Here is a 24,729-nt window from a genome sequence, read left to right on the forward strand (position 1 = left end):
ATAATCTTTACTATGAAGGACTTTCCTTTTCTTTTATTTTTTATGAAGGAAAACTTGTTACATTTATCTGCTCAAGACGTTTGTGCATTTCAGTTTGGCGCAAGCAGTTGAACGTACTTATTGATGAAGCACTTCATAAAAATACTTCTAAAAAATTACTAAAATTACCTTTGCTCTTTAGGTAGCAAAACCATTGTATATTTTCATCTCGTACCTTTGCATTTCATGTTTGGCACAAGCATTTGAAAGTACTTACTGATGCGACACTTATAGTTGATGTAGCTTTTGAAAAAATAAAAACGACACGGGTTTACGTAGAAATTTACACTAAATTTCTACTATATATGCGTGTATGACATACACACATGATCTGATGGTGTGTGAGTTGCTGCAATGAACAGTAGAAATGATACTTATGATATGCACACGTACATCATTTGTGTGTGTCATAGACATGTATTTGAAATGTACAACAATTGTACCAGAATTAAGTATTGTAACTTGTCTCACTTTGTACAGCAATTTAAAATGAGTCATTCGTGGAAAGTAAATAATTCTTATTTGAATTTGAGAGATTATTCTCGTAAGTTTTCCATTCTAGTGCTTGTAGGAAGCAATTATGAATCTATTGAGATTTGTGACCTGTAAATGGAGCAGATTTTCATCCGGACCCGTTCCAGATCCATGATTATTGGACGGGTTTGGATTAAAAATTTGATCTGTTAATCCGTTAATGATCTCAATCCGTTAATCTTTTTATTTAACGGATCAAACACGAATTTAGGTTGATCTGATCCCTTAATAATTCAGTCTGTTTTCATAATAAAAAAATTATTTTATTTTATTAATATATTATTATTTTTCAAAAATGTAAAATATAAAATATTAAGAATATTTTGGAAATTTAGTATTTTAGTTATCTTAGTTTATCGTTCATGGGAATATTTTGATAATGTAATTTAACTTTTGGCGATATTATTCATGTTGTTTTAATATTTTAATAATGTTTTATGATGTATCATGATAAAAATTTCATATTACTCTTTAAAATTAAAAATATTCGTAATTATAAACGGATTGGACGGTATCCATTAATCAAGCGGATACGGATTTGGATTGAGCTATCAACGATCTGCCAGGCTAATGGAGTGGGTCGGATTGAAATTTTTTATTACTAAACAGATTTGAATTTAAATCGATGAACTCAAAATCCGGTCAATTTTACATGTCTATACACAATAACTCATTTTCCTCATTATTTCCCTCCTGCACATGGTTTTGTATCTGTTCTATTGTCCTTCTCCAAGGTTGTTTAATGGCTAGCAGGCTAAGTTTTTTTTTTTTTAGTTAACGCTAGCAGGCTAAGTTTGTTTGAACTATTTACTTGGGTTTGCTACGTCACCTGTCAGCAGCAATCTTCATCGTGGTTCCATCTGTTGCTTCTAGTTTTTCAATTCAAGTGGGACAGTAATGGTTCCGAACCAACCATTTGTTTCTGGGTATAGTTGCAGGCCTGATGCGCGCATTCAAACACAGTATATAGAAATCCTTTCCTTTGTGATCATTTTATCCACAGGAAAACAAAAAATATCAAATCTGGAAGACCAGATAAGGGCTCCAGCAACTCTCATTTTTATTATAAATACCTTTACTGAGAAGGAAGGAAGAAGGAAATCCAAGATGAAGAAGATATTCTATAGTTCAATCATTTACGGGGGGACCGTACAGTAAGGCAAAACCCTCCAAGAAAACTTTTAGAATCTGTTAAGTAGCTTCAGTGCTTTTGAATGACTGAAGGCCCGCATTCCCCAAATTCTAGCCACAACGTGTAATATATCCATATGGATTCTGGGAGTTTCTCTCTAATTTGATCGAGTTTGTTCTGCCTTTTTGATTAGCTGAACTAGTTAGGGGCCAGTCTTACCTGGGTAAAGTAGCAATGTAGTCGAATGGTATTGAAGCTTCGCCCGCTTCGGTTGTCGCACACTCGCACCAATCTATGCTTTGAGCCTTTGAATCAAAAGCGGTCGGCCACCATCAAAAGCATTCTACCTCAAATACCCCATGTTTGAACTCAAACTTCTGATCGAGAATATATATTCTTAATGAGGATACATGTCATGTTTTTATTGGCAGATCGAACTAATGTAATTGTTTGACCACCTTATAAGATTTATTTGTGAAGCTTTCTATTGAAACAAATGATTAAGATTGTGTCATTTTCATACTAGAGAAGTAATTATACACAAAATACCATTGTATTGTCATTTTCCTCATATTCTATCAATATTAATATTCTCCTCTCCTTTTGTCACATTCCATAGCTAGTATCGTGTTTATGCAGGAAATTCTGTAAGTAATGGAGGCGTGCATTGATTAAGACAAAGATAGTTCAAATATACATAGCTCCAATTCCACCATACTTGCTCTGCGAGTAATTTGGATCTGGCTTTGGATGCAAGAAGGGGGCTAGATGCGTACTACTATTACATAAGTTCACATGTGTGGAACTAGAAAACAACCAAAGAAGAAACCCATGTATTGGCGGCAATGATGGTGGAGATGATGATAGAAAACAACCAAAGAAAAAACCAAAACTAGCCGATATATATTGCCTTGATTATCTATCATTAAGGTATCGTTTGGTTCGCAGAATGGAAATGTTGAGAAGGGAAATTTTATCATGGGTGCGGCTATTGCCACCCTACTATTTTCTTTGTTCACCCTACTTGCTCATTACACCCTACATTTTAATTTTAATTATTAAATTTACTTATGTAACCCATTTCTATTTCCAAGAATATCTTTATATGACATATCCAATTAAAAGATATTTTTTCTTAATGAAAATCTCGCATTTAATTTATACCAATAAAAAAACTATAATATATTAAAGTTTCCTATCAAAATCATAATCTAATTTACTTTTTTTTTCCTTTCTGCTTCAATGTTTCATCTATTTCAATCTATGTCAAAAGATTAGTTAGTTAACAACTATGAGCAATGAAGAAGATATTGAGATTTTTCTTTCGTGTTTTAAATTTTTACGTTCAGTATTCACAAAAGGTATTGCAAAGATTTTGATGTAGTTAACGCTAATGATTTTGTGAATTTAATAACGAATTCATGATGAATAGGTAAAAAAAAAAGACAAAAAAATAGTAATAAATGCAAATTTGGGTGGAGAAGATGAAAATTAATGTTATCCAATGAGAAATTAAGTAATCTTTCTATTTAATTCATTGGTTATTTATTTATTTTTCCTTACAAATTTGGATTTTAGAAAATTAATGTACTTAGTAGTCATTTTACACTTGGGTAATATAGTCTTTCAATAATTCAAATGTTTGTAGGGTGAACTAAGAAAATGGTAGGGTGGCAATAGATGCACCCTTTTATCATTTCCTGTATTTGGCACACCCAAGGAAAGAAACAATTTTCCTACATGAAGGGAAAATGGGGGGGAAATGGATCCTCCCACACCTTATGGAATTTATTTTTCCTCATACTTTTCCCGCATTAATTGTACATTAATTGTCTACTCTAAAGATTATTTTAATGGTTGTTATTACTAAATTATCCAATAAACTTTTGAATATTGAATTGTTTATGTTTTGATAAGAAGGATATTATTGAAAATTGATGTTACCTACTTTCCTATTCCTGTACAAACCAAATATCAGAAAGGAAAGTAAAATGCATTTTCCGATTCTTAGTGTTTCCAAACACTGGTAGGGAAACTAGTGGGAAATTTACTTTCCCATGCTCTTAGGAAAGACCAAGGATCTAATTACATTTTCGGCAACCAAACGAGGCCTAAGTTTCATGTTTGTGGTGAATTAATTTAGTCCAACCATGACATTAAGCTAAAGAAGAGTAACATAGAACCATACTCTGAACAGAAACAATGGTTGCAAATAAATTGATCATCATGTAGGTTAGTAATGAGCCATAGATGCTTGACTTATTACAAGATTATCATCCACTCTCTCAGATCACGAGAAATTGTGCAATTTAAACTGTTTAGTAATAATATTAGGCCTTTTGATATTTTTGTTTTTGGTGCAATAAGACCTTGTGATATACAAATGGTTGGAGGATGACTATCAATGCATATAATATTGTTCTTTGAGGCCGTGACCACTTACTCAATTTCAGCTTAAAAAATGCTCATATACTCCACTAAGAATTTTTTAACCCCATTTACCAAATCTAACATCTATTGACAGTTTTGCCATTCGTGTGGTTAAGAAACTATATAGATGCCACTATTTCCTCTCTCTCCACGCCGCTGGCACCCTCTCTCTCCTTCATCTCTCCCTTAGCTCCCTCTCTCTCCCCAATCTCCCCGATCTCCACCTCCAGTCTCTCTCTCCCTCCCTCTCTCTCTCTCTCTCTCTCTCTCTCTCTCTCTCTCTCTCTCTCTCTCTCTCTCTCTCTCTCTCTCTCTCTCTCTCTCTCTCTCTCTCTCTCTCTCTCTCTCTCTCTCTCTCTCTCTCCACGTTAGCTTCCCCACCGATGCCGTCGGCCCAACAGTCGGACAAAACCATGTCCACATCAGCTGCGGTGACGCCCTCTCGAGCATGCTCCACCGTCTTCCACCCATTCTTTCCCTCCCACTCATCGTGCACAGTCAGCCACGTGTCCTCCGATTCCGGTGATCTCTTTGTCCCAAGCTCGATCCAACCCGTATTCTCGAAACTCGGGTTCTTCCAGCTCACCGACAACTCCATCCCTCCTAACTCATTGACTCGGCCGAGTCGAAAGCGTTGTCGCTCTTTGACCTACCCAGGGAAAAGAAACAAGCGAGTTTCCTGAGGAACTGGCCTGTTGGGTTTGAGGAAGGAGATGAAGTTGATGACGATGACGTGGACGGACTCGGCGAGTCGTTTTGTCTAAACGAGTCATGTTATACCGAGTCTGCTGGGTTGTCCATGGCTTCTCTAAGCAAGTTTAGTCGTGCTTTAGAGAAAGTAGGGTTAGAGGTGATTGATTTGCTTTGTATGTCAGTCGGGTTTGAAAGTCCTCTAGGGAAGGATGATTAGCAATAATAAGATTATTGGGACCCAATAATGAGATTACTGGAGTCGGTCTGTTGTCACCGCCTCCGTGAAAACCCGAAACAAAACAAATAAAAAAAATTACTGGGGGGCAATAAAAAGATTACTGGTGGGCAATAAAGTGTTTATTAGGGCAATAATAAGATTATTGGGGAGCAATAATAAAATTATTTATTTGGTAAACCTCCGAAAGCTTTCAAAATTCAAAACATCTTCATTTTTCACTAATTATTGATCCCCAATAAACTTGTAATTGAGGAACAATAATATGTTTATTGGGGGGCAATAATATGATTACTGAGTATTATTGGGGGGCAATAAATTCAGACGCTAGAATCTAGTCACTAGTCCAGTAGCTGGATTCGGGTTTCCGGTCACCGGTCGCCAGAGACGGTCACCAGAGTCCCCGGCTGCCACTGGTCACCGGAGTCCAGCAAGGTCTCCGATGACTTCTCTCATTAAGTGACAAAGAAGGAGAGGGCAAAATTGTCCCAAAAATAAATAAAAAAGAATTAAAAAAAACTTAATTGGGTATTAGGGAAATAACCTCTTAGAGTGTTTGGGTAAGTGGACAATTTTAAAGCTAAAATTGGGTAAATAATCATTTCCCCGTTCTTTATGCTGGAATATATGCTAATCTTTAGTTTGTTGGGTGGATGAGCAACCAAATTTTTGGAGGCACTTTTTCACTATTGACTAGTACCGAGTGAGTTGCCTCTTGCAATTTGCACCAATTATCAAATTTCAAATAGGTTTTTGTTTTGTTTTCCCAAAAGTCTCAAACTTATCATTTCAAAAGGATCACACTGCTTGAAATATGCAGCGACGGAATAAGAAATTACTAAATAGAGTCTAACGCACAATTTTCTACTTTACCAATGAAAGAAATTTAGTTTGCTGAAAACTAGAAATCTTGTTAAAATTTCCAATTAAATATATATGTATTTTGTTGTTTGGATAACAAGGGATCTTCCAATGGACCAAAAAGATGAAGCTTTTCATTTCATTTGGGGGGGGGGGGGAGGAAAGAAGAGGGCATTTGTGTGATTGTGTCATATTCCTATTCGGATTAAGCAATTCATGCCTTTCGTTTAAGATTTTGGGGCTACATGATCCATGGAACCCCATCAAATCCTTTGTCATTAATTCATTGGATTCAGCTTTAAAACTTTGCACACTTCTACACTCTCTCCTTGCGATTTCTTCCTCTTCTTTACAGAGCTTCACTGTTATGCTTTCTGCGTCAACTCTATTTGGGGCATCGACCAATAGGACCACTTTTAAAAGTTTCTAGACATATGGTGACAAAACCATTAATTGGATTCGAAGTTGGAAGATTAAAATTGAGACATGGATAACAATGGGTATGAATAAAATGGCAGTATTAGTTGGGACAACAATCTACTATGGTCTACCATACTGTACTATTATACGCGTAACAATCGGTATAATGTGTGGTTGGGATACTAAAAGCTATAGTAACAACTAAACATCGAAGCCCCTGAAGTCTTTATTGGCCCCAGCAAAATTGGGCTCCAATTTCAACACTCGAGAGAGATAAAAACCCCAAAAAAACAAAAAAACAAAAATTGGGCTCAAATAGATCGGGTCCCGGTCCAATCTTGGGCCCAAAACCCACCTCCCTACTTCTTCTCCCTCCTTTTTGTCTGTAATTTTCTTCATTTACTACAGTCGTCGATCTTCTTCCTTGTTTTTCAAATGAGCTTCTCTTTCACATAATAATCCCAACTCTCCATTTCCAGGTAACTCCAATTCTCTTCTCTTCAAAATTCAATCAAGATCTAATTCATTTCTCCGATCCAATTCGATTCGATTCTCCAGAGTCAACAATTCACGATTAAGATCTCGGCTGCTGGATTTGCAGGTCTCCGATGGAGTGGACGACGGTGCAGCATCTCGATCTACGACACGTCGCGCGGGGCACCAAACCCCTCCAGCCTCATGCCGCCGCCTTTCATCCGCATCAGGCCCTCGTCGCCGTCGCCATCGGCAACTACATCGTCGGTGAGAGCACCCTCGCTTTCCGTTTTTGATTAGTTAGTTACATACTGTGAAATTTTAGTAATTTTCTGCTTCGAATTTGAAGCATGGATGATGTATGTATCATTCTAGCTAAGTCGCATTGTGTTTGAATTTGAGTTTAGAGTTTACTCCTGAGCTAGTTTTAATGGAATATTGAAGTGCTTTGTGTGATTAGCTAGTATAAAGATGTGAGATTTTCGGTTGGTGTGGTGAGTGAAAGAAGAAAGCCTCCAGGTTCCTGTGGTTGTTAGAGAATAGTCACATGAATGAATGTACTTGGTGTTTCTATGCAATTTGAATAAGGCATGAATGTTTAATCGGTTGATAGTTCTTATGTGTTTGATATATAGTTGTGGAATCGTCTATCCTTATGTATTAGTGTATATGTAGATTTTCTTCAGGTTCACTTTGTTTGTTTTTAATTGATTTTTTTTTTTTTTTTTTTTTTGTGCACACAGAAATGGATGCGTTGACGGGAAGCAAGATTGCATCTATTGATATCGGTATACCTGTTATCCGCATGGCATATAGTCCCACGAGTGGCCATTCTGTCATAGCGATCCATGAGGTTGGTGCTCTGGATGCCTGTTTGTTTAGCTTTTTTTTAAGATTTGGCGTGTTGCTTGTTGCATCTTTAATGTTAATATGCACTAACTAGAAGCATGATTTCATCTATTGATATTGGTATACCTGTCATCCTCGTGTCATAGAGTTCCACAAGAAAGCATTCTCTGATAGTGATCCATGTGGTGGGTGCCCTATATGCCCTTCTCTGGTTAGCATGTTTTAGAGATAAGAGTATTTTTTTTTTTCATATCTTTTTGAAAGATTGCGTCTTGCACATCTTTTAAATGTTAATATGCGATTTTCACTCTTAGGACATTCTAGTTTATCACATGTTTGTTGCCCCATGCCCTACCAGCTTAAGTTATTGGGAACTTCTGGAAATTAATAAATTTAATAACTGCAGATGTTTATCTGTAGCAACAACATTCTAATTCATGTTATATTGGTTCATATCCAAAGTTTTACAAACATTGTAACTGCAAATAGAGGCTTTTATTATTTACACCAATGTTTCTGTTAAGTGTTCTAGTGGAGTACGGTGGAATTTAACTTTGAAATTCAACATTGGGTTTACTCAAGTTATACACTTTAGCCATTCTGTGACTTTTGTATTTTTTTAACTTTTAATTGTTTATACTTGTTGTCCACAATACTAGATATTGCTAATTGATTGGGAGGTCAATGAAAGATAGGTGACCCACGATTGAGTCATGCAACTTAGTTACTTTTTACAAACATCTTTATGAGAATTAGTTCCAAGATGCAAGCTTTATTAGCAACTATTATATTATTTATTTAATTTTCATGGTTGGTTCTTGAAGAAATTGGGCAATTCTCAGTGTATATATAATGGAATACATTTTGTAGTTTCTTTATTAGGTTAATGTTCATTTGTGGAGCTTTTTGGTGCTTCATCTTCATATTCTTTTGTTGCCTTCTTTGGTGTTAAGAGTCGATATATGGATTCTCAAGCTGCATACTTTATTTGTTCAGCATTCTTCCAGAGCAGCCTGTTTCGTATGTAAATGAACGTTTCGTGTTTTGTTTGCTTAAACGTGGATTTGTTTATACCCCATTCTGTAGGATGGTACTATTCGATCCTGTGATTTTGATGCTGAACAAACTTGCGTGTTGCATTCACCTGAGAAGAAGTTGGATCAAATTACTCCTGATACAGAAGTCCATCTTGCTTTGACACCTCTCCAACCTGTAGTGTTTTTCGGGTTCCATAAAAGGATGAGTGTTACAGGTATTCTTATATTTTGTTTTCCACTTTCATCTCCAAAATACACATATGAAGTCACATGACGGCTATATCTAATTTTTCCTACTGCTTCAATATGCATGAAGTTGTTGGGACTGTTGAAGGAGGAAGGGCACCAACAAAAATAAAGACAGATTTGAAAAAACCTATTGTGAATCTTGCATGCCACCCTCGCCATCCCGTCCTGGTAATATAGTTGTTTGGTTGAATTTCTTCCTATTGTGCTTGTAATGTGTTGCATTGTGTGGCGGTTGGATAATACATCTATTATACTGGATACTATTGTTAAGGGATATTTAAAAAATACTTCTCTTTTTTTCCTTTTCAGTACGTTGCTTATGCAGATGGTTTGATTCGAGCATACAACATTCACACCTATGCAGTTCATTACACCTTACAGAGTAAACTGAGTGATTATTTCTTGTTAATAATGTTACAAATTAGCATCAAGTGGTTTATCTGCTTCAACATTTTGTTCTTTTTCTGCAGTCGACAACACCATAAAGCTTATCGGTGCTGGAGCGTTTGGTTTTCACCCAACATTGGAGTGGATTTTTGTTGGTGATAGACGGGGTACACTTCTTGCATGGGATGTTTCTACTGAGAGACCTAGTATGATTGGAATGTAAGTCATACATAATAGTAGGAGTAGAATGATTCATTTGCGGTTCAAATCAAGTTCCATAAAGGCCCAAAAAGGGGAAAAGAAACACAAAAACCGAAAATTAGGGGAACAAATGGTTAATTCACATCAACTGACTGGGATTAGACTGCCTTGTGGAACCTAGCGAAGTACTGCCTTAATTCCTTGTTTTGGAATCCATTGATTAACATACTCTGTTGTTAAGTTTTAGGTTTCACTAATTTATTTCTTTTTCTTTAAGAATTGGGGTGAAGTTTTGGCAAATTTTATAAAGACTGCCTACCTGACAATCATGTCAGAGCCAATCTGCAGTTAAAAGAATTGCATAATATACCTGTAAGCTTCTGAATGCCATTTAACATTAATTGGCCACACACATCTGCAAGCTCCTCTATTAAGCTAAGAGGATGTGTTGTCAGTTGTCACTGACATAGTGTGTTAGACAAATGATGAGGGATTAAGATTTTTTTTTTTTTTTTTTAATTAGGTTTCCCCGCTGTCCAAGTAGCCTCTTATGGTCAAGAGTGTGATTTATGATTTATTAGCATTCTTATTGAGTTAATAAATTGTTAATGCTTTCAGTAATCTTTTTCGTTACTGTCTGATAAGATGGGACCTGTGACTCTGTGAGTGCCTTAAATGGTCAAAATTTCTTTAAGTGGATGGTTTTTCCTATCCATATATGAATACAGTATGTAATACTGTATATAATCCTGTTTGAAATTTTGCTTCTGTCAATCTCTCCAGTGTTAATTGATATTTAACGCTTGACCTTTTGTTGGAATGCAGTACACAAGTGGGTTCCCAACCAATTTCTTCAGTTTCTTGGCTACCAATGTTGCGGTTACTTGTAACTGTAACCAGGGATGGAACTCTTCAAGTGTGGAAGACACGTGTTATAATTAATCCAAATAGACCTCCAATGCAAGCGAATTTCTTTGAACCAGCTGGTTAGTGGCTATTATTCTTGCCCTATATCATGAAAAGGATATGATTATACTCATTCTTTTGATAGTGAATTTGTAATTATATTTTATCTTTAATGTATCTCTCCTCTAAACCCCCCAAATTCATCTTTACCAATGCTTCTGCTGTTGCTGTTGACTGTTTCTGTGAACCACCTCAACATAACTAGTACCATTTATATGCATTGAAATTTGAATATGACATGCATGCTTAGGCACCAATAGGGCCATCTTAGTTAAACAATCAGACTTTTGCATGCATATAGATATGTTCATCTTACGGGCTACACTGACTTCTATCTTCTTCATCTTATTCTGCAGCAATTGAATCACTTGACATCCCTCGCATACTTTCTCAACAGGGTGGAGAAGCAGCTTACCCTTTACCGCGTATCAAAACATTAGAAGTTCACTCCAAACTGAATTTGGCAGCGCTTCTGTTCATAGTTAAGTGCGCCCACGTACATAACACTCTCATTTGCTGCAAATGTCAAAAAGTGCATATTTTGACAATTATTTCTCTCTTATAGAATATGACAGGTGGAGACAATGTGAAAAATAGGGCCGCATACACTAGGGAAGGAAGGAAACAACTGTTTGCAGTTTTGCAAGGGGCAAGAGGATCCTCAGGTGAATTAAAGAGTTAACATTATTTGTGTGTTTATTTTGACCTGTTTTTTTAGACTTGTAATTTTAATTGTCAACAAATGCAAAGAGTTCATTATGTTCCTCAAGTGGACATTTGTTCTTCGTGTCATTTATGTCATATCTTCCTGGTTTAGGTCCACAGAATTGAGGAAAATGCTACTTTTTAATGGCTATGGTTTTATGAATCATCTAGTAAATTGGTGTGGTGACAACTTATATCAAGAGGTTTATATGCAAACTTTTTCAAAATTTATTAGAATGTCTTCAGTACTTGCCAAGAACAAAGAGATTTGTCAAGGTTACAGGTAGTAGATAGATAATGCATGTTATGTTTTGAGGCTCATAATATTTTGATCATATGTATATTAGGTGGTCTTCCATTACCATGGATTGTTATGATGATCCGACTGTTTCACGGTTTCTTGTATTGTTCTACTACTAACTTTAGTTATGGAAATCTAAATTGCTTGACTTTTATTCCTTACAGTATTCCACCATATTGGAAGGTTCTTCTTTAAGGGTCTAGGGTTTAAGGATAAAACTCAAAGTAAAAACTCCAAGACTTGTCATAAAAAAATGAGTCAAGTAAAAATGAGAGGAGCAGAGGATCTGGGTCCATCTAAATTATGACAATGGAAGGTCTGCTGGTTAGTGGTTGGTCAGAAGCAGATATGCACATCAAAGACCAATGTTCTCATTATTCATTAGTTGCACATTACTTTTCTTGGTGCAGTCCTTCTTTCTTGTCTTTCTCTTCTCTAGTGGTATTGACTATTCCAGCTAGGAGTGAAGGGAAGAAGGAAGAAGCCTTAGGTTTTCATATTTGTTTATATACTTCTTGGAGTTCTTTGGCAACATTTATTTCCTATAACTGTTGAGGGCAGAATATATCTGTGGTCACTCTGTAGATCTCTTAGGGTGCAAGATTTATTCACCATTGAATAAGCATAATACATGTCCTATTACAGTATATGTAACCCAACTGTTGCAGTTCACCGTAGACCCAACAATTTTTGAAAGATGGGTTTTTTTTTTTAGGAACTTTTAATATTTGAATAGCCTTCATATATGTTGTTTCTACTGCTGCCTGCTATTGGCAGAGATGCTAATGACAGAGTTATTGTGCAGCGTCTGTTTTGAAAGAAAAGCTTTCATCTTTGGGGTCGTCTGGAATATTAGCTGAACATCAACTTCAAGCTCAACTACAAGAACATCATATGAAAGGGTGAGATTAACATTTTTGTGAAGCAGATTTGTTATCACGACCATTTCTTGTGATTAGTTAATTTGGTTGTATTCAGGGGCCTTTGTCAATTATGGATGCATAGAGACTTCTAGTCAGATATCAGGTTATTTAGTCATTAAAAAACATAGCAAATGTTAAGGTTGAGATACAGAGTAGGTTTTGTTGTTGTACTGTTGGACATTATTGATGGAATTAGTTTTTCTTTAACCTTTTTCTTCTTTGAGTTTTGATAATGGCACAGGCTGGATTTCTGACCTCTAGGATTTTGGATTTTTACTTGTTGGTACATGATTTTACTGCTTTGCTTGGTTCCCTTCTCAGACTTGACATCTTGAATTATCCATTAGGATTAGAGGCTTTTTCAAGTTGAATTCTTAGATTTTTTTTCCTGCTTTACACTATTTTTGATTTTTTTTTCCAGATTATATTAACTTTCATATCTGGCAGGCACAGTCATCTTACAATATCAGACATTGCTCGGAAGGCTTTTCTCCACAGTGTATGTCACTTTCTTATTATAAATATCTATAGCAGAAATTTTTATATCGGATATATACCTTTATGTTTTGAGGAGGGATCATGGATAAATTTTAAATTGACCAGGCTGTAATGTGCTGGCTTGCAACTTATTAGAAACCAAAATGTAGCTTATTTTGTCTCATCTCTTCTTTCATGTTAAATGCTTTATGAGAACTTCATGTATGATCTGATTAAGCAAGTTATCTCTTAGGTTGCCTGTTAGATAAAATTCCTTGTTGACTCATCAATTTGCATTGTCGTTGTAGCATTTCATGGAAGGTCATGCCAAAAGTGCCCCAATATCTCGGCTGCCTCTAATTACTATTGTAGATTCTAAGCATCATCTGAAGGATGCTCCTGTATGTCAGGTAATATGTTTCTGATATAGATTGATTTCATCCTCTGTTACTTTTGCTTAAAATGGGTATGACAAGTTTAGTTCACTTGCAGCCATTTCACCTGGAGCTAAATTTCTTCAGTAAAGAGAATCGGGTTCTTCATTATCCTGTCAGAGCCTTTTGTATAGATGGGTCAAACCTTATGGCATATAATCTGTCTTCTGGAGCCGATAGTATCTACAAGAGACTTCATACATCGGTAATGTAGAACAGGATATATTATTATGGGAAATACTTTGATGTCTTCTTTACCCTTCATCTTTTAGGAGGGATTCCCCTTTGGTGATATTAAACTATTCTTTTTCCCACTCTGTTATAGGTTCCTGCAAATGTGGAATACCATCCAAAGTACCTGTTCTACAGTAAAAGACGGCGCATATTTCTTGTTGTCTATGAATTTAGTGGTGCTACAAATGAAGTTGTGCTTTATTTTGAAAATACTGATTCTCAGGCAGCAAACAGTAAATGCAGCACAGTAAAAGGTTTGTTACTGAATTGCATCCTTATTTCCTTAAATAGCATCCTTATTTCCTTAAAATAGCATCCTTATTTCCTTAAAATATCTGTACATGCATGTAGGAGATCTGGTAATCAATCACAAATTGCATCTTTGAGTTTGTAGGTCGAGATGCAGCATTTATTGGTCCCGATGAGAATCAGTTTGCAATTCTTGATGATGATAAGACTGGACTGGCTTTACATATACTGCCTGGAAAGGCTACTCCAGAAGCTAATGAAAAAAATCTACTTGCTGATGAAAACCAATCTATGAATACTGATACTGCTGCCCCCCGAGGTCCAATGCAATTTATGTTTGAAAGTGAAGTGGATCGAATCTTTTCCACTCCAATAGGTACTTAAGGATATTATGTAAAATTTGAAAAAAGGACGGAAAAAAATATCTTATCAACAGTTATATGCTAACTCATACTATTTTATGATTGCAGAGTCAACTCTGATGTTTGCTTCTCATGGGGATCAGATTGGCTTGGCAAAGCTGGTTCAAGGATACCGCCTTTCTAATGCTGGTGGTCATTATATAGCAACAACAAATGAGGGGAGAAAGTCAATCAAATTGAAACTTGATGAAATTGTACTTCAGGTGCTTATATAACTCTTCAATCTTATTACTATTGTTGAACAATGGAAAGTAATCAGGACATCTGGTACGAAAACTCTTTCTAGCCTGCTACAATTCAGAAGCCTACTTTGGTTCTCTATTAACAAATACTGCTGTTAAAATGTGACAGGTTCACTGGCAAGAAACTCTTAGGGGCTATGTTGCAGGAATATTAACTACACAAAGAGTTCTTATAGTTTCAGCAGATCTAGATATACTGGCAGGAAGTTCTGCAAAATTTGATAAAGGACTTCCTTCAATATCCTTATTCAACATCTTGGTGTTAAGTTTATACTTTCCATATGTAATATTTGATTTGGTGAATTTTTTGGGATTACATATTCTGTTTGAGTTCCCTTGACTTCTAATCACTTTAGATCACTTTTATGGGTTGGGCCTGCACTTCTCTTTTCTACTACCACTGCAGTTAGTGTGCTTGGTTGGGATGGGAAAGTGAGGACTATACTCTCTCTCAGTATGCCTTATGCAGGTATGCATTTTTTTTGCCGCTGGCAATGTGGGTGCATTGTTATCCTCTGAATTCTGACTCATTATGATGTGTTTCTGTGCAGTTTTGGTTGGTGCGCTGAATGACCGGTTGTTGCTTGCTACCCCAACAGAAATAAATCCCAGACAAAAGAAGGGAGTTGAGATTAAGAGTTGTCTTGTTGGGCTCCTTGAACCTCTTCTTATTGGATTTGCCACAATGCAAGAAAGATTTGAGCAGAAGCTTGACCTGCCAGAGATATTGTATCAAATAACATCAAGGTTTTTCTCATCTTCATAATTTATACACATGCTGCCATCTTTTGGAAATTGCTTTAAAAACTTTAACATCCTAATATCCTGTAGCTCTGTAACATAATGTGTTGTCACGTCATGTTTCTTCTCTTGCACCTTAATGAACATGGGCACTTGAATGTGGTGTTACTTTCTGAATGAAGGTTTGACAGCCTGCGTATCACTCCAAGGTCTCTTGATATTCTGGCCAGAGGCTCTCCTGTTTGTGGAGATCTTTCTGTCTCATTATCTCAAGCAGGACCACAGTTCACACAGGTGAGTAGAAAACAATGTTTTGCTTATCAAATTTTGTTGTCAGTGTGTTTTCTTTACTAAACTTGTGGAATAACATAGGTATTGCGTGGTGTCTATGCTATCAAAGCTCTCCGCTTTTCTACTGCTTTATCTGTTTTAAAAGATGAATTTCTGCGCTCTAGAGATTATCCAAGGTGTCCTCCAACCTCTCATCTGTTCCACCAGTTCCGGCAGTTGGGCTATGCATGTATCAAGTATGCAACTATGACAATGTCCATTTTAAATTTTGTATTGTGCAAATGCTTTTTATGCTTAAAAAATATGGTGTATTTTTTCTTTTATGATTTTCTCTGCCTTTTAAATTTTGTGTATTGTACTCTGACCTAACAAATGGTTGGTGACACATGCTTTTGGATTATCAGATATTTGCATATGTGCTGTAAGGATTCTACTGGTTTCTTGCATATATCTATTGGCTTTTCTTGATGGTTCTACAAAACGTTTAACAAGGTCTCGCTGAGAAAAAAAGAAAAAGAAAAAAGAAACACACACACACACACACACAGAGGTAGCAAAATAAAATAACACAATTTTACGTCTGTTAGTTGACTGGCATCTCATCAGAACATCAAGTAGAATATGTTGGATGGAATAAATGTAAAGTATTTGGAAGTTGGCATGCCTTTTCATCAATTATGCAATTATAAGATGGATGAAATTGTTGGAAACAATGGTCTGCATACTCTTAAAGAATTTTATAACAGTAATATAAAAGACTCTTTAATATCCAGGGTTCCAACTCATGGCTGAAGAACTACTGCACATCATGTTACTAGATTTTATTAAAGCTACTCTCTTTTTTTTCCAACTTTAACTTTAGATAAAATTGCAGGTTTGGTCAGTTTGATAGTGCAAAAGAGACCTTTGAAGTCATAGCAGATTATGAAAGTATGCTCGATCTGTTTATATGCCACCTTAACCCCAGTGCCATGCGGCGTCTTGCTCAAAAATTGGAAGAAGATGGCACTGATTCAGAACTGAGGAGATACTGTGAGAGGATCTTAAGAGTGCGCTCTACTGGATGGACTCAAGGCATTTTTGCTAACTTTGCTGCTGAGAGTATGGTTCCGAAGGGTCCTGAATGGGGTGGTGGGAACTGGGAAATCAAAACCCCAACTAATATGAAGGCAATACCTCAATGGGAACTGGCTGCCGAGGTGATGCCATACATGAGGACTGATGACGGTGCCATTCCATCCATTATTGCTGATCATATTGGTGTTTACTTGGGTTCCATCAGAGGACGAGGCAACATTGTAGAAGTAAGGGAAGATAGCTTGGTCAAAGCTTTCAAACCCGCAGGTGGTGATAATAAGCCAAATGGTCTTCAAGACTCTTCAGTGACATCTACATCTAATATGTCCAAGGGAGTGCCTGGTGGTGGTTCATTGATGGGTCTTGAAACACTCACCAAACAAGTAGCCAGTTCCACCGCGGCAGATGAACAGGCTAAAGCTGAAGAAGAATTTAAGAAATCTATGTATGGTGCAGCTGATGGTAGCAGCAGTGATGAGGAGGGAACTTCAAAAACTAAAAGGTTACAGATTCGGATAAGAGACAAGCCAATTGCGTCTACCACAGTAGATGTTGATAAGATCAAAGAAGCCACGAAGCAATTCAAACTTGGTGAGGGGTTGGCTCGCCCCAGCAGAACCAAGTCATTGACTGGATCCCAGGACTTAAGCCAGATGTTATCCCAACCGCCTCCAGCCAGTAGTGGTTTTCCAAATGCTCGTGTAGGTTCTGCCCCTGGTGATCTGTTTGGTATGGATGCACCAACACAACCTGCAACTGTATCACAGCAAGCTCCTGTACCAGGTGTGGGAATGACAGCTGGACCAATTCCAGAGGACTTTTTCCAAAATACCATACCGTCCTTCCAGGTTGCAGCCTCACTGCCCCCTCCTGGAACCTATCTTTCAAAGATGGATCAAGCCTCTCAGGGGGCTGAAAGAAATACGGAAACACTTAACCAGGTCAATGCACCCAAAGCCCATATAGATCTTCCTGATGGTGGTGTTCCCCCTCAAGCTACTCAACAGGGTGTTCCACTGGGGTCCTTTGGACTTCCTGATGGTGGGGTTCCACCACAAGCCCCAAGCCAGGCTACTGTTCAACAGACTCAGGTTCAGTTAGCTCAACCTCCAATATCCACTCAGCCTCTTGATCTAAGTGCCCTTGGCATTCCGAATTCTGCCGATAATGGAAAACCTACTGGGCAGCCTCCTTCACCACCGTCTGCTGTGCGTCCTGGACAGGTAATAAACAAATGTGCATTTACACATGCATGCATAACCCTTCAATTCCCCACCTTGCTAATTCTCTTTTATTTCATGGCTTTCCTCGCAACAGGTTCCCCGTGGAGCAGCCGCTCCTATATGCTTTAAGACTGGCGTATCCCACCTTGAGCAGAATCAACTTTCGGACGCATTATCCTGCTTCGATGAAGCTTTTCTTGCACTAGCGAAGGACCACTCTCGCGGAGCTGATATCAAAGCACAAGCGACCATCTGTGCTCAATATAAGATAGCAGTCACTCTTCTCCAGGTATAATAATTATCTTCAAGCTCTCAATAAAACAGATGGAATGAGTTCTATGAGGCTGAACTCTGGGGATCACTTTACAGACCTTTTCTTGTACAAAGACACCATATGTGGGTTTGGATTAGGTATTTGATCAAGTGCTACTGGTTGGCAAAGGCACTAAGAACTTTTTTTTGAATCAGCACTAGATAATTCATCTCTTAATTTTGGATTTCATTGCAGGAAATTGGCCGGCTTCAGAGAGTCCATGGCCCTAGTGCAATTAGTGCAAAAGATGAGATGGCAAGACTAGCACGCCACCTGGGTTCTTTGCCTCTTCTGGCAAAGCACAGGATAAATTGTATTCGAACTGCCATTAAGAGGAATATGGAAGTGCAAAATTATGCTTATTCAAAACAGATGCTTGAACTCCTGCTGTCCAAAGCACCTCCAAGTAAGCAGGATGAGCTAAGGAGCTTGGTTGACATGTGTGTTCAAAGGGGTCTGTCCAACAAGTCCATTGATCCTCTTGAAGACCCTTCCCAGTTCTGTGCGGCCACACTTAGCCGTCTGTCAACCATTGGATACGATGTTTGTGACCTTTGTGGGGCTAAATTTTCGGCTCTCGCAACGCCTGGTTGCATTATATGCGGTATGGGAAGCATCAAAAGATCAGATGCACTTACAGGGCCGGGGCCTGTTCCTTCGCCGTTCGGTTGAGGTTTAAATCTCATCAATAGGGTTCTTTACCGTCTGGCTTGGGTTCCAGACATTGTAGAGGACCTGTGGACAGACTGAGATAATACCACTGCCCATTAGATAATGTATCATATACCTGTGTATTTGAGGTTTTTTTTTTATTTTGGTCTGATGTGTATTTGAGTTCGATGTCATGCCTTTGTGATTATTTTATGTTCCATGTAGTTATTCCCATTTTATTGTCAATTTCTCATAATCCACCCTTATATTGTCATAGCAAAATCATTGATATTCCCAGTTTTGTAATACTAATTTGTACCGACCTGGATATGAGTAAATGACAAATTTATTCTTTGTTCTTTTTGGTGTAACTACTTGCAGTAAGCTCATTTTTTAATTCTCAAAAAAAAAAAAAAAATGTAAAGCTCATTTTTAAATATTATACATCACCGAACACGGTTAAAATGACTAAAATACCCATATCGGGTGCAGGCTCTTTCATGTTTTTTTTGGGGTAAGCAGACTCTTTCATGTTCATTACACCAAGGGGGAAGGAGAGCCGTCTGGCGCAGTCAAATATCACACTCTTCCCATGACATGTGAGAATTCGGGGGCTCATTCAGGATGTTTGAGATCAAATATACATTTAATAATTAGGGGGTTTAAGTTTGAATTATTTTGTCCAACATACCAATATAAAAGATTAGGATTAAATTTAGTTTACTTCCCTAAACTTTAGGCCTAAAATCAGATTGGTCATTCTTTCTGAAAATCGATTACGATGGTCCCTATACTCTCAAATGACATCACCCGAGTCCAAAATTTGAATTTGGCTCGAAACATGACGTCAACTGCTGAGTTGGAGCCGACATGGAGGCCCACAATGAGGGCAAAATGGACATTTCAAGTTTTTTTAATTTTTTTCTCTCTTTTTAAATTTTTTTTTTCTCTCTCTCTCTCTCTCCCCGATCTGCTCTCTCACTCTCTATCTCTCTGTATCTCTCTCCCTCCCTCCCTCCAATGTCGAGTTCCACCCACTCCTCCCTCCACCTATGTTTGAACCCTCCGACTCCTTGTCAATCAAAATCAGAATCTCCACCCGGCGAACCGGGCCAAAGATCCTCTCATTGAGATCAATGCCGAGTCCAAGCGCATCGTCGGCTCAGTTCCGGAGTCCCAGAGTTCGTCGATACTTGAATCGGTGAGTTCCATTACTTGCGTTGGGGTTCAGAGATCGAGGTCATCGTCGTCAGCGCCGGTACCATTGTTCACTGTTCAGATTTTTCAATCTCTGCTCTCTCGAATTAGACGGCTCAAATTCTCCGGCGAGGTTCTGGTTTTCTGAGACACATCAACCCAGTCAAAAGCATGTTGGTTGTGGGCTTCGCATCACCAGTTCATCATCAACCCAGTCTCGACAAGGAATTCTAGGAAACTGAGTTGGTTGCAGTCAGTTCTCGAAGGTATATTCCCAACCTTTGAATCAAAGTTTTACTCTTATGGTGATAATTGGAAGCAAAGCAACTGAGTTCGGTTCGATTTGGTTGAAATTGAATTCTCCCTGGTTATTGATTTCATCAGATTGTCGTAGCCTTGGTGGTTAATTGAAGATGGGAGAAAATTTGGATGAGATGATGAATCTGTTATTGGTAATAGGACTGGAATTAGTTGCGCCATGTTTTGGAAGCTTGGCTCGATTGTCTTATAAACAACTGATTGAAATCGCTCATGGGCTTGAGAATTCTAAGCAGGCTTTTGTCTCGATTATTGGGAAAGTGTTTGCATCTGAGAATGAGGATCATGAAGATGAGAAATATTGGCTTGTGGATTTTGAGAAGAGAATGAGGGAGAGTCAGAGGGGTTGTGATAAGGGGATGGGCTCCTCAGATTTTGATGCTGGAGCATAAGTCTGTAGGTGGGTTTGTGAGGCACTGTGGGTGGAACTCGACATTGGAGGGAGGGAGGGAGGGAGGGAGAGAGATACAGAGATTGAGAGAGTATAGATCGGGGAGAGATAGAGCAGATCGAGGAGAGAGAGAAAAAAATTTAAAAAAGAGAGAAAAAAATAGAAAAACTTGAAATGTCCATTTTGCCCTCATTGTGGGCCCCCATGTCGGCTCAAACTCGGCAGCTGACGTCATGTTTCGAGCCAAATTCAAATTTTGGACTCGGGTGATGTCATTTGAGAGTATAGGGACCATCGTAATCGATTTTCAAAAAGAGGGACCAATCTGATTTTAGGCCTAAAGTTCAGGGGAGTAAACTGAATTTAATCCAAAAGATTATTAAATGAACTTAAAAAAATATTACATAGCATATAGATTTATTTTTTTTATAATAAAGAGGTCATAAACTTTATTATAATAGGAGAAATTACACAATACTCAATTCAACTGCAACAGTAGCAGATAAAAAAAGAGCAGAAAAAAACAAAAATTCCTGACTAGAATGTGCAGCATGATTTGCTATCAAATGCGCAACAATGTTAGCACATCTCTTGACATGGACAAACTTCAGAGCCTGGCCTTCAATAAACTCAACCAAATCATCATACAATATGCCAAGAGCAGATAAATTTGGTTCTACATCAGCAGTAAGTTGACGTTGAACCATCAGTGCATCAATTTCAACAATGGCAGGAAAACAAGAATTTTCCTCGATGTAGTTAAGAGCCAACTTACAATATGCTAGGATTTCAGCATGTTCTGGAGAAATCAGATTGGCAACCGAACGACCACCTCCTGCCAACATCCTCCCTTCAGAATCACGAACAACAAATCCAATTCCACCCTTCCTAGAGCTTAGATTAAAAGAGCCATCAAAATTGATTTTAAAAGAGCCATCAAAATTGATTTTAAGACACTCCCATTTCTGAGCCCTAGCACTATGACTACTACCAACCTTAGCATTGTGAAACCGATACTCAGATAATCTAGCCATAGAATTGATTATCACATCCCCTGCCTGACTTCTCTTGCTTTCCCAAATTAGATTGTTTCTTTCTTTCCACACACCCCAAAGCAAGTAAAACAATTCTTCCAACCTTGAAGTGACTAAATTTTCCATGCAGAACCTCAACCAGCTGCCAATATCAAGTGAAAGAGCAGCTTGTGAATAGCATACCTGATTGAACTTTGGCAATACTTGTCGAGTAAAAGAGCAATCCAGACAGCGGTGCACAGTGGTCTCCAACTCTTCAGCACAAAGAACACACATCAAAGAGTCCAGTTCCACTCTCTTGGAGGTCAAACGTTCCAGAGATGGTACTATATTACGATAGATCTTCCAAATATGTAACTTAGCAGAACTTGGAATCAAAGCCTTCCAAAGGTTTTTCTAGAACACCGGTCCCAAAGTACTTGTAATTGGAACACTGGAAGGAGAACTGCTATAAGCAAACCGGTAAGCAGTTTTTGCTATGAACATACCATTACCTTCTAGTCTCCAAGCCAGCATATTAGACAAATGACGAGTACTTAGAGGTATAGCCAGAATTGCATCAGCTTCACTATTATCAAAATAGTTCCGCACCTCGGTTTCATTTCAAACTCCAGGAGCTGAGATAAAATGATTAACCTTCAAGTTATCATCCACCATCACATTACCTGAACTAGGTTTAAAAGCAGGAACCCCAGGAATCCAAGGATCACTCCACACGGACACAGAATTCCCATCACCAATCTGCCAATACGAGCCTTGACTAATTAAATCCCTCGTGGAAAAGATACTCTGCCAAGAAAAGGATGGAGAGCTATGCGGCATAGCTGACCGGAAGGTACCGTCTGGAAAATACCTAACTTTATATAAACGAGCAATTAGGGAATCTGGCTTGTTCACTACTCTCCAAGCTTGCTTTGCAAGCATAGCATTATTAAACTCTGATAGACTCCAGAACCCTAAACCACCATCCTCCTTTGAATTACATAAGAAATCCCATGACTTCCAATGAATTTTGGGTTTATCCAACATACTTCCCCACCAAAATCTAGCACACATCTGCTCCAAATCCTCACAAAATTTTTTTGTGAGTTGGAACACACTCATAGCATAAGTTGGAAGTGCTTGGGCAACAACTCTGATCAAGATATCTTTCCCAACTCCACTTAAAAGTTTGCCTTGCCAAGTCTTTAGCTTCTTCGCTAAATTATCCTTGATATACTGGAAAGTTTCTGTTTTCTTACGGCCGACATAGGTAGGAAGTCCCTAATATATTTCGTGGGAGGCTACCACTTCCACACCAAAGAAACTCGAAATTTCCTCTGGCATATAATAGGATACATTCTTACTAAACACAACTGAGCTTTTATTAAAATTTACCAACTGCCCTAAGGCTCTGCCATAAGTTTCAATCACGTCCTGGATCTGATAGCACTCTTCTAAAGAAGCTTGAGCATACAACATACTATCCTCCACAAATAACAAATGATTTACTAAAGGAGCATCCTAACATACCTCAACGCTTGATAAAAGTCCTGCTTCTTGTTTCCTTTGTAGCAATGTAGAAAAGCCTTCAACACCCAACAGGAACAGATATGGGGATAAAGGATCCCCTTGTCTCAACCCCCTACTTGGGACCAGAAAACCTCGAGGTTTCCCTCTTACTAAAAAAGAATACCTCACTGTCGTAATACATTGCATCACCATGTCACACCACACCTGAGCAAAGCCAAATCTGTCTAAAACCTTCCTTAGAAAGGTCCACTCCATTCTGTTGTACGCCTTGCTTAAATCAAGCTTCAAAGCCATAACACCCTCGTTACCATCTCTTTTGTTATGAACAAAATGTGCAACTTCATTTGCCACAAGGATATTATCAGTAATCAGTCGACCCGGAACAAATGCACTTTGGAATGGGGATATAATTGAAGGCAGAATTACCTTCAACCTATTAGCAATGACTTTGGAGCATATCTTGTAAATCACATTGCATATCTTGGTATCAAATCTGACATATGTTCTGGATTAGACACTTTGGGAATTAGGCAGATATGAGTAAAATTGATCTGCTTAAGCATGTGACCAGTATGCAAAAAACTGTGTACCGCCTCTGTGATATCAGCTCCTATCGTATCCCAATACCAATAGTGTTGAAAAAATAAAGGTGACATTCCGTCAGGTCTTGGGGACTTGGTGGGATACATTTGGAATAGAGCACAACTGACTTCCTCCGATGAATACTGTTCACATAGGTGCTCATTCATCTCCCGTGTAACACATGGTTGAATTTCCTGTAGTCTCCATGGCTTCTAAGTCAAGCTCAGAAGCTATGAACATGGATTGAAAGAGACAACTTGTTCCATACCCAAATCATCTTCACACCAAACACCCTCCACATCATATAAACCCTGGATTGCATTTTTCCTCTTTCGGTTTGAGGCTTTACGATGGAAAAAGCCAGTATTCCTGTCTCCCTCCTTCAACCATGTGACTTTGGATCTCTGCTTCCAAAATGTTTCCTCCTAAGATAGAAGGGATTGCAAACAATCCATCAATCTTTTCTTCTCATTCTGTATCAAGTCAGCATTACCGAAGTCCAACAATTCTTCCAGCCTTGCCCGGATACCTAGCATCTGTTGTTTTCGCACTCTAAATGTGCGTTTCTTCCATTTATCTAGAGCAACTCTCGTAAGAGAGATTTTCTTAGCAACCTTGTACATAGGAGCACCAAATACATCAGTTTGCCACACCTCATGAACCAAGGGATCACAATCAGTATGTTGTTACCAATAAGCTTCAAACTTGAACCTATGATATTTAGGACGTTTGGCAATAGGAATGGTGCTAGCGTGTAGCAAAATTAGTATATGGTCAGAATCACTCGGAGGGAGGTGAGTTACCTTCGCATAACCATAGATGTCAAACCATGTTGGTGTGCATACCGCTCTGTCCAGGCACAACTGAGTATCTGAGTTCCACCGGCCATGTGGACTTCGTACCTT

At 38.1% G+C, this 24,729-nt stretch overlaps 1 protein-coding gene across 2 annotated transcripts; it reads left to right on the plus strand.

Annotated features, from left to right (window-relative positions):
- Positions 1-6,695: 6,695 nt before the first annotated feature.
- Positions 6,696-19,149, plus strand: LOC112185508. Of its 2 annotated transcripts, none has more exons than XM_024323764.2 (25): positions 6,696-6,823; positions 6,946-7,085; positions 7,562-7,671; positions 8,754-8,919; positions 9,021-9,121; positions 9,263-9,335; positions 9,424-9,559; positions 10,367-10,527; positions 10,864-10,988; positions 11,073-11,172; positions 12,319-12,415; positions 12,884-12,935; positions 13,222-13,323; positions 13,406-13,552; positions 13,673-13,835; positions 13,976-14,206; positions 14,301-14,455; positions 14,604-14,732; positions 14,846-14,963; positions 15,046-15,241; positions 15,418-15,529; positions 15,608-15,762; positions 16,401-17,826; positions 17,921-18,115; positions 18,335-19,149. In XM_024323764.2, the coding sequence occupies exons 2-25, from the start codon at positions 6,953-6,955 to the stop codon at positions 18,809-18,811; spliced, it is 4,860 nt and encodes a 1,619-aa protein (XP_024179532.1). In that variant the 5' UTR covers positions 6,696-6,823; positions 6,946-6,952; the 3' UTR covers positions 18,812-19,149. The 2 variants fall into 2 exon arrangements, with proteins under 2 accessions (XP_024179532.1, XP_040369840.1); XM_040513906.1 differs by having other exon boundaries at positions 6,776-6,823; positions 6,903-7,085.
- The last annotated feature ends 5,580 nt before the right edge of the window (positions 19,150-24,729 follow it).

The sequence above is a fragment of the Rosa chinensis genome, chromosome 2 (assembly GCF_002994745.2).
Source record: "Rosa chinensis cultivar Old Blush chromosome 2, RchiOBHm-V2, whole genome shotgun sequence".
Lineage (NCBI taxonomy): Eukaryota > Viridiplantae > Streptophyta > Magnoliopsida > Rosales > Rosaceae > Rosa > Rosa chinensis.

Bases quoted from the DNA above. Each gene is read 5' to 3' on its own strand.
- LOC112185508 (XM_024323764.2), top strand. From the start codon at position 6,953: ATGGAGTGGACGACGGTGCAGCATCTCGATCTACGACACGTCGCGCGG. The intron at 10,528-10,863 runs GTTAGTGGCTAT...CTTATTCTGCAG, and splicing joins GAATTTCTTTGAACCAGCTG to CAATTGAATCACTTGACATC. The intron at 13,836-13,975 runs GTTTGTTACTGA...TTGAGTTTGTAG, and splicing joins TAAATGCAGCACAGTAAAAG to GTCGAGATGCAGCATTTATT.